General features: G+C 53.2%; 1 protein-coding gene across 2 annotated transcripts in view; it reads right to left on the bottom strand.

The window, feature by feature from the left end:
• Positions 1-7,150, bottom strand: part of EFNA5 (ephrin A5) — a 279,531-nt gene extending 272,381 nt beyond the window's left edge. For both annotated transcript variants that reach the window (XM_040986131.1, XM_040986130.1), the window contains exon 1: positions 6,939-7,150. In XM_040986131.1, the coding sequence (XP_040842065.1) occupies positions 6,939-7,063 (125 nt within the window). In that variant the 5' untranslated portion in view covers positions 7,064-7,150. The remainder of the gene's footprint in view (positions 1-6,938) is intronic.
• Between the last annotated feature and the right edge of the window lie 3,554 nt (positions 7,151-10,704).

Here is a 10,704-nt window from a genome sequence, read left to right on the forward strand (position 1 = left end):
CATGTTTTCACATACTTCCCTACGGATTCAATGCAGTTATTCCAAATCATTCATAGCAAGTGATCTTCGTAAAGACGCTCATCTTCGCCTGCTAATGACACAACTGTCCAATGCATGAATTCACGCGTGCTGCTCTACATGTCTGCTCCATGTATCGGGACAAAAAAAAGAAGCCCCCTTATTTCTTCACCCCAAAATCATAACCATTCATCAAGAAAATCAGGTCGCTCGACAAGTGATGGGAATATCGATAGCTCTTATCTCTTAAGCGTTCAATCATAAAACATGCAGTGATCTCCCATGACAACCAAATCATCTGAATCTGACTTTTTTAAAGTAAAAAAACACAAGCATTTATCTATGGGACAGTCTCTGCTTACACTGCATTTTGCTGACCGCCCCAAAAGCCAATGGCAGGACGACTCCAGAACTCACACGTGAAAATTCGAAACATTTTCCTCCATTTTGAAATAATTTTTAAGTAGGCAAAAAAAAAAAAAAATCATGAGAACCTATTTTTATTCCTTACTTGAGTGGAAAATAAGACCTGACAGTAACATTTTCTTCAACCTGTCAACTGTCAATTGTATGAAGGATGCTTCTAAAGACGACAACGGTTTATTTTTCCCTATTGAAAATGATAGAATTCTACCTGAATGGAAGCGGGGCTCACCATCACTCTGGTGGGGACACTGCTGTCGCTCAGCAATGCGCCAGCTTCAGTAGGAGTCGTTCGTGTTTTGCTAAACGGTGTTCTCACTGAAATACAGGGCTCACTGTTTGAAAACTATCTTCAGAAGCCTCCGAAGTCAAAGCCTGCACCCATACAGACCTGTGATTAGACACAAGGGCAAAGATTGCTGTGTTTCTGAGAAATCCTTGAGGGAGCATGGGCTGTCTAGAAAGCTGCCACAGGGAACGTGCTTTACTCAAAGGCATGCAGAAGACCTCCCAGTGCAGAAAACCTGGGCTCTGGTGCTTTCAGCTACTGAAAAACAGTAGCTACTTCTGGATACTGTATTCCTACACCTGTTAAGTCATGGCAAATAATAGTGTAAACTTTCCAAAATATTTTCTTCTAGTTTTTTTTTTTTTTTTTTTTTGCTTCAGATAAATACAGAGTTTTTCTATTCATTACTATTATCTGCAGTCCCCCCACGGTGCCACAGAACAACACTTCCGTGTGCTGTGTAATTTCCAGCGAGGCGCTTGTGTGTGACTGTCTAAATTTTGAAAATCTAAATGCGGACACACTGAAAGAGAAGCAGATCTGGTAGGGAGTACTGTTCTCTTTAGAAACAGTGGAAGTTCATTCCTCACCAAAAAAAAACAAAAAAAAACACCTTTTTCCATCGCAGCTCAGGGCACAGGTTGAGAAGCAGCCTAAAATATAAATATAATAATCAGTTTCTTAAAAGAGATGGTAATTTATCGATGGTTGGCTATCCAGGGCCACCTCTGTAAGACAAATTCTGAAAGGTGAATATAAATCCCTCATTTCTCCCTATTCTTCTCTGAGTAAGAAGGTGTCATCTATCACCAACGATCAAAGGCCGAAATTTGTCAGAGTTCAGAAGACTGGCACTATCGTAGGTAAGACTCAGTCTCCCTGGGCAAGAGGCCAGGCCCTACCTCACCTTCCATAGCGAAATTCAGGCTTCCTCTTCAACACGGCCACTCTAATCCAGTCTACCCTTTTAGCAATTTGTACACCACTTCTAAGATGAAAGTCAGTAAAACAGAAACAGGAGACAGAGCATGGTCACGACTTTGCAACATCTTAGCTTCGGCAGTCCTTACAGATGCAGAAGCTACTCAAACCAAATCCAACACGTGGAGGGTTAAGCTGCATCTTTCTAGAAATTACTAAGCAAATGAGTTACATTAAAAAAAAAAAAAAAACACCCTAAGCAGTAGACTAAACATTCACATACACAGAACACTCCATCCTTAGCACAGTGCTGGGGCAGCTTCATGTGTTCACTCAAAGACAGATTCTTTCAGAAGGACGAACTGCAACCGTCCATTTCCCAGGCGAGCAAGCAGCAGGTGACTCTCGGCAAAGCACAGGAAAGCAGGTGCTACTCTTCATCTCTCCCTGCCCATCAATTCACCCGGCCAGTGGACAGAACACAGGGACCTAACTCATCAGGAGGCACTGGGCCAGGTTCAACAGCAGCAAAGTCAGGAGGTTCGCTTGTCCCTGTGGAACTAGAAGCTCCCTCCAAACTTCACCCTCAGCCTTCAAAAGACAGAGGCCTTCACAGCCATGGTCCAGCAGCTCTAACACACAGGACAAGCTGTCAGCTGAGGGAGCCCACCATCCGGTTCCTAGGAACTCCTGGAGACACTTTGTGATACTTTCAATCACATGTACTTCACAATGTTGGTCTCATCCCGCAAACGCCAAATTAGATGGTATGGTCAAGCATGCCTGGGACAGCACTGAGGATGCTCCAGGCTGCCAGAGAGTAGGGACAGCTGACTGCTTCTGAGTTTATGAAGGACCCATACATCAAAGCACCAAGTGGCTGCAACATCTCCACAAGCAAATCTGCTTTTCAAAAGGCTGCAGGAACACCAGGCAGGTTCTCTGTAGGTTTTTCTACAAATGAAAACAAAGACTCTAGATCTCAATCACACTGCTGTCCTCCTGGTATTCACAGACACACCTTCTTAAGTAAACAGCCAAACTGTAAAAGTATCTCAATACACTCACGCATCCACCCTAAGGGCTCAGAGTGAAGATGCTAAACAGTATCTTTGACTTGAAGAAGGTCTCTGTTTCCAAAATGTAAAAATTCACTCTTTAGAATTGCAAAATAAAAGGAAATATTTCACAAGTCTGGCATTAACACAAACACCAAGTTCCACTTCCCTTCGTTTCTCACAAGTTTTTAGATCTTAAATCATGTGGAGTTCACTTGTCAGTGGAAAGGCTCCGGGTCAATATACGGGCATACACAGATCCAAATAAAGATGGTTCAGATTTTTTTCAAATGAAGCAGCTGAATGCTGAAAGGAGAAAAGCACTCCAGGGAACATTATTTGGGGTGTTGGGGGGGGCGGGGAAGGACAACTTGGAGTGCTCACCCAGAACTTACATAACTTTCACAACTCCAAGATTACACGTTAACACACAGAAATGGTATCAATTCCCCACCATTCCAAAATGAAATGTTGCATTTAAAGTCCCTTCAAGCACTGAAAACATCCAAGGAAAACACCTTATTAGGTTAAAGCTTAATACATCCTTGATGAATGGTACTGATATATATACATATTTTTTTCCTTTAAGAGAACAGACTTTTCAAATGATACAGAAACTGGGGCAGAACCAGCAGCATCCTGGTGGGCAATGCATGCTTGTAGCATTGTCTCCATCATGTCTACCAGGAGACCTGCTCAGTGGCAAACAGTTACAAGAATTCAAGAACAGGTTTTCAGTATACAGACTGTGGAAAGGAACATTCTTACTGACAGAATCGAACTGTTTCCAGCAGGCATATTCTTAAAAACCAAGTCATCTGGCTGGACAAGCACAGCTAAACACAGGCAACAGAACTGCACTTCCATCACTAAAGTCTTCTGTTATTGCATATTCTTACACGCATTAAGGACAAATAACTGTCCCCTCCTTGGTTTGGAGGTTAAGAACTCAGTGAGACTAAGTGACATTTCAGTTCAGAATTCAGCCTACCCGTAACAAAGGATCACTCACCCAAGTTTCTAGACTTGGGAAGAGCAGCCGATGTCTTTAGACAAAGGCTACCCTGAAGAAGATCCACCCAGCTGGCTAGCTCTCAGCTTCGATAGACTTCGCACCAGTTCAACACAGACAATCGCTCGTGTCCACCTCCCAAAAGCTACTGGCAACTAAAGTTACCAGCATTTCAAAATGGAACATATGCTTCTTGTGAGTACCTAGGAACACAGACTCTCATCACTGTAACTGCAAAGCTATTCTGAGAGCAGGTCCATACATTATTTTTTTTTCCACTGAATTTAAATTTATAGATGTCACACAGAGAGGCAATAAGGCGACTCAGTAAAACTCCTACAGGCTGCAAATGCCACTTGGAACAGTTACCCAAGAAGATACCCCATGATCAAAGGCAGGCACAGTCCCAACTTCATCAAAATCAAATCTCAGGTGTCACCTACCAGTTCACACTGAAGTATATCTACTTCATTCCAATAGTGATTCCATTAATATCATGTTAATGCAGCTACTGAACTTTGGGGGAGCAAGAAAAAGTCCATTTAGGTTGTCAAGTAAAGTTATCTACTTTTTTCAAGAAACTTAAGTTGTTTGATCTCAATACTGGTACAATCTTCCCAGGTACCTTCAGAAGACCAAATGGTATAACTGACTTCACCGTACGAAATGATAACGTGCACGATAAGGAAATGAAGGACCCCGAATTGACCCAATTCAGTTCACACAAGTACAGTAAGCCTTCCGAAACGGTCCCTATCTTTTGAGACCTCTAGCTTTTGTTTTTAAAGGACTGACTTTTCATTTGGCCTCCAAGTTAACTTTTTCTCAATGCATTAAAAAAAAAAAATCACTTAATTCAGCATTCCAGAGACAAAACTGCCTGCCACTACCTACTCGTAAAATACAAGTGCTGCTTCAGTAGCACTAAGCAAAGCGCCCTCATAAACCCCTAGGACTATGAAGCAGCAGCACTGAAACTCTCCAGGCAAGCGGGGTACCTCGCTGCTTTTTTTTTTCCCCCTATGATTATCAAATGATAACGATCAAATAAAAAAAAATATTTCCACAAGCTCCAATTAGAACGCTGACTTTACTCTTCATATTTTAAAGTTCTGTAGATTAACTTTGCCTGGGCAGGTTCAAAGCCATGGTGACACCCGGAGCAGAAGGGGGTGTTGTGCAGGCAGGGCGGGTCTATCCAAAAACATGGCCTGCAACAAAAAGCAATGTGCTCATCTCAAACCAAACAACAGTATTAAAAAAAATCCTGAGATAAACCTCCCCACACTAACTCCCTCCAACTGGCACTATGGGGTTACATTCTGCCTCTTTCCATTCTAACCCACGAGCGACTGAATATCCAAGTCTACAAGGAAAAATGTCAATGCCACGAAGGAAAAATGACAATGGGAAAAGTTTGGAGTGGGACAGAAAAGACACACGCAAAATGCCCCCAAATCCAACTGTGTGATTCACTCTGGCTTTATTTGACCAGGGCTAAAATTTAGAAATTGCTCTGTTTCATAGGCGCTGTCTAATCAAGCCCAAAGGGGAATAAAACCAGACGACATGAGACTTGCTTTTAACACCACCACAACTGCAAGGAAAGCTCGCTCTATTTGTCTTGTCAGCTTTAATAAAAGGCATCTCCTCCGGCACGCTGGCTCTCTCCTCTATGCCTAACAGTGGCAACTGGCAGGTCAAGAAGAGCCCACCTCCGGGAGACTTCCGTTGTTTAAGGCAAACTTTCAGGGGGGGTCTGCACTTGTGCCAGGAGCACAAGTGGGGGACTCGGACTACCTAGGTGTGACCGGCGGATAGCCAGGGCGAGGGGTAGCCTCCCTCGGCAATCTCGGAGACTGCTCCCAGGGAAATCTTCAACCGAGCGGTCATTCCCCAAGCAGGGAATCCAGCGTCTGCAGTCGGGCAGAGGCTGGAGGCCGGTGCGGGAGGCCGGTGCGGGGGGCCGATGGGGATGGGAAGGACAGGAGGCGCCCCAGGGGCGCTGGGAGCGCAACACAGCCTCATCCCTCGGCCTCCCACCTTCCACTGCAGTACCGGGTAAAAGCCTGGGTTTGTAGGTACAACCGCACTATTTTCCTCCCAGGCGGGCACCAAAAACAGCCCCCAGCTGGAAAACTGGCCTCTGTTGTGTCCGGCGGAAGCCGAGCGGAACGCGTCCGGCAGGGCCCACCGCTGCGCACAGGCCTGGGAGAAAGTAAGGCGCATAACTGCTCTGAGCCGCGAGGGGTCCGCCGGCACCTCACCAGGGATGCCCTCTCCATCCCACTTCGAGGGTCCAGGAACCCATGGAAGACTGCGGCTGGCTGGGGTCCAGCAGGCGCACCAAGGCCGCCCCGGGCGCCCACCTCTGGCCTCCCGCGTAGCCGGCGGGTTTCGGGGACGCCTGCAAAAATGGTTCCAGGTAACCGCACGCCTTCTCCGGTTCCGCATCGCCAGGCCGCGGGCGCCGGTCTCCGGCCGCCCCTGGCCAAACTCCGCAGTTTGTTCCGAACCGTGACGTAACCCGGCATTAGATCAAACTTTCTGGCCCCCTGAACCTACCGGGTGGGGAAGAAGTGAGACGGCGCAGGCGATGCTTAAATCCCCTGCAAAGGCAAGCGCGCCAGGCCCACACCAACTTGGGGCTGAATGATTTCCTCACAGTTAAACAGGAAGAAAAATTAAAAATCTAAACCTTCCTCGTTCCAGCCCCTCTCACTTCCCCTAGCCGGTGCGCGCTCTCTCTCTCTGCGCCCCGGGGAAAAAAGGGGGGGGCGGGGGATTAAAACGCACACACACAAACTTTGGGGGTGTTTGGCGGGTTCCCCCCCAGACCATCCGGGCGGGAGCAGCGCACGCAGAGGGCTCCCAGCGCCCAAGCCCTGTTCTGGGATTGGGATGCCGGCCAGCCGGCCCGGGATGCAAGTGCAGAAGTCCCTACTGCCCAGCTCCCGCCCTTTTCCGAATCTCCGCGCCCGGAAGGGTAGTGAGTCGGGGCAGCTTCAGGATACCCAAGCCTTTCGGCGGTGGCTTGCTTAACAAAGAGGGGCGCGACGGGTGCGCTTCCCACGGGCGGCTCCAGCGCCCGGGTGATGCAGGCTCCGGGATGCGCGCCGCCGGCAGCCTCTGCGCGCTGGTCCCCGCCGCCGCCGCCCCTTCCGCAAGGGCCCGGAGTCCGGGTACCCCGGCTCTCCGCCCTCCCCCACCGCCTTACCTGGGGTTGCTGCTGTTCCAGTAGACGGCGTAGCGGTCGGCGACGGTCTTGGAGCCCGGGTCCTGGCTGAGCACACACATCCAGAGCACCAGAAACAACAGCGTCAACATCTCCACGTGCAACATCCCGCCTGGCCAGCGGCGGAGCCCCCGACGCGCCACTCCGGGGAAGAGAGCCGAGATCCGGAGGGAAGAAGGGAGGAAGGCAAAGGGGACAGAAAGAGCGGACTCCAAATAAATACGAATAAATAGAAATGAAGGGGGGCAAGGGTGGGAAGGGGCGCACACCAGACTGGGGAGGGACGAGTGACCGAGAAGAAAAGGCGGTGAAGTGGAGGGGGGGGCGAGTTGAGAGGGTGGAATCGAGACAAACTCGCACCCCCACTGGAGGGTTGGGTAGGAAAAAAAAAAAATCACAAGATGGAGAGGAGCGTGCGTGTGTGCGGTGGCGGCGGCGAAGGCGGAGGAACGGGTGCTGCGAGGTGTCTCTGGCGGCGACGGCGGCGGGCTGGTCAGCCCGGGAGAGGGAGGTGAGTGGCCGGCCGGGCGGCGGCAGCGCAGGTCGGGGCAGGCGGCGGCGCGCGCTGCACAGTCACCGGGAGATGCGCGCCGCGGCCGCGGGGAGACATACACTGGCCCGCCGGGCCCTGCTCAGCGTCGGCGCCGCGGGCTGCGCACGGTTCCGCCGCCGCCCGGGGCCCTCGCACCGCGCCCGGCTGCGCTCCAAGTTACTTTGGCGGCCGACGGGGCGACTGCAGGAGGAGGGCGGCTTGTGGCTCCGGGGAGTCGCCGGCGTGTGGCTCCGGGGGAGTCCGAGCGTCGAAGGGAGAGAAGACTCTTTCCCCCGTCCCACGCCAACCACCACCAGCTTTCGCAGCAGCCTCCTCTGTGCCGGAGCTGGGCGACCCCGGGAGAAATCTCGGAGAAGTCGTAGGTGCTGCGGTGCGGGGCGGCGCGCCGAGAAGGGCGGGGATCCGGGGCGGCACTCGCTGCCCGCCGGCGGCGTCCTAGGACGGCTGGGTCGGCAGTGGCGCTGCGGAGGAGCGGTCCAGCCTCGAAAGGCTCAAAGAAAAGTTTGTCTGGTGCGTCTGGCCGCAGGTTTCCCGGCGGAGTCGGGTGGCGGCGGCGGCGGCGGCAGGGCGCACCGAGCGAGGCGCGGGGATCTCCCGGGCGCGCTGCCCGTGGCCGCCGGTGCCGGGCGCAGCCGAGAGAACCGAGAGCGGAGACTGAGAAACAGCCGGCCTGGCGGAGCGGGGATGCCCGTGCCCACAGCCCACGCCGTCCTTGCCGGAGCGCAGATAATAACCACTGTCGGCGGATCCTCCACTCCTGGATGGGCGGCTGTCAGTCTCGGGGCGCCTCCCGAGGGGGCGAGCCTGGGTCCTCCCCCCACCACAACAACAACAACAACAAGCGGTGCCGAAGAGCCCCGGGCCGAGCGCTCACAAGTGTCCCCGCGACTCCGGCGTGTCCGGCCCCGAGCCCGGCAACTTGTAGAGAAGCATCAATCAGTTTGAAATGGTCAGAGAGGAAAGAGAGAGAGAGTGCGCACGAGCGAGCGGCGCCTCCCCGCTCCTGCCGCCGCGGCTCCTTCTCTCGCTCCTCACGGGCGGCAGCGACCTGAGGTGAAAGCCACCACCCGAATCCTAAAAAAGCCCTGCCCAGGCGGGAAAATAAAACTTGAGGGCGGCGGCGGCAGCCACACACAGCAGCAGTAGCAGCAGCAGCAGCAGCAGCACCACCAACTCGAGCAGCCCTGGTGGGATCCAAACGACTGGCGAGAAGTGGGAAGGGGTAAAAGTCAGTTTTGCCAAAGAGGAGGAGGAAAAAAAAAAAAAGAAGAGGAAGAGAAAAAAAAATGCTTTATGGGGAAAAAAAAAAAATCTCCTCGGGCACGCCCCCTCGTTAATGACCTGCGTGTACAGCCGGCGGCGGCGACCCGGCGGCAGCAGCCTCTCCAGAGCGCGAGGCCGCGCGCGTGACCGTGGACGGGGCGCGGGGCGCGGGCGCGGGTGTGAGCTCCGGACCGGGCGGGGGAGGCGCCGGCGGCCCGCCCAGCCTGCACGGCCGCCGCGGCCCGGGTCATGTGGCTGCCTGCTTTTTTTTTTTTTTTTTTTTCTCCCCATGCAGTTTACTTGGGGAGGGCTGGGAGGAGTGTGTCTGTTGGGGGGGGGGGGGGTGCATGGCTGGAGCAGCCAGTGAGGGCCGGGCCTGCTGTTTGCTTACAGCTCGCGATTTTTTCTCTCTCTCTCTCTTTTTTGCTCCCATCCGATTGGTCTGCTCCACGGTGAGGGGAGAGGCGTTTTTCTAATCTCCTCCCAGCTTCGCTCCTCCCGCGTTTCCAGCTCCACCAGCACCCCACCCCGCCCCACCTCCCAGAAACCTGACTAATTGAATTACTAGGAGTGCCTGGGCGCCTTCGGCCACGTGTAACCCTTTGGATGCTGAATTCCGGGCCCGATGGATGAGGTGACATCTTTTTTGAAAAACCTGTGAGTTAGGGTCTGTCGATAGGAAAAGGAGGCGCGCGCGAGAAGCCTCCCCCGGGACCCCCAGGTGACCCCCAAGTCCCGGCAGGCGGGCGGAAGCGCGCCAGCGTTGGTGCGCCCCTGTTCCGTCCGTGGCTCCCCGCCCGGGCTCCGCGGCGCCGGGTTACCTGGAAGACGCCACGCGATGCCCGTCTGTCTACATGGGAAACCCAGAGTGGAGCTGGAGGGAAGACAGGCCGTGCAGACACGTTCGGCACAATTGGGGAACCACTGCAGGGAAGTGGTTACGTTCTAGTGCGAGAACCTTCCAACCCGGGAGGACGGGAGCCCGAGCCCTTCCGGAACACCTCGCACCTTCCCCGCAGCGAGCCTGAGGCCGATGCACTCACGGCCCCATTCTCCTAACGAAAAGCCTAGAACCTGCCTATTGCGGATGGGAAGGAAGGGGGCCAGGACCGCGCGTCCTTAGAACCCTGGTGCAGGTGGCGCGCGTCCCTCCCGGGGGGCACCGCAGTGCGCGCCGTCCCCCGACACCCAGCCTGGGTTTGCTCTCCTTTGAGCTCGCCGGTTCCAAGAAGGAAGGCAGTTTGGTTGCGCTCCAACCCTACCTGTTCTCCCTTCTACTTATTCGGCGAATAAAATCGGCCCTCACGTCCCTTCCTTCTTCCTGCCTTGCGCTCTCCAGAGCTGGGCTCGCGGTTTCCAGGCGCGTCCGAGCTCTTTGGAAGCGTCCAGACGCCCTCCAGTGGCGAGCGCGCGCTCCGCACCCAGCAGGGTGTCTCCCGCAGCCCTGACCTGACTGCGCGGGGGACCCAACGCACCTGGGCTCTGGGCGATAGACCCGCGCGGGGGAAGAAACCATTCGCGTGGGCGTGGATGGGGCTGCTGACTTGGATGCTGCGGGTCCTTGCATAGAGTTTCCAGCCTGACATTCCCCTAGGAAAGGAACCATTCTGTTTTGTGACCGGGTATAACTGCCATCAGTGTGAAGGGGACTCCTGGACAAGCCACCCAAAAACTACCAAGCCCCTTCTTGACAGAAGCAAATATTTCATTATTTTCTGAATATGGATAATAGAAATTCCCCAGTATCGTCTGCGTGCTTCACAAAGTTCTAGGATTGAGAAAGAAGTGGGAAACTTATGAATCTAATGTTAAGAGGCCGCAAAGACAAGCGTGGGTTTTTTCTATTAAAATTTTATCTCAAGCGTCGTCTTCTCTCCCCGGTCCATCATCTTGCCGGTGTTCCGGTTCTGTTTTGGGAACCGTGTCTTGTTT

This window comes from Ochotona curzoniae, unplaced genomic scaffold (assembly GCF_017591425.1).
Source record: "Ochotona curzoniae isolate NIBS_2020 unplaced genomic scaffold, NIBS_Ocur_1.0 contig_4501, whole genome shotgun sequence".
NCBI lineage: Eukaryota > Metazoa > Chordata > Mammalia > Lagomorpha > Ochotonidae > Ochotona > Ochotona curzoniae.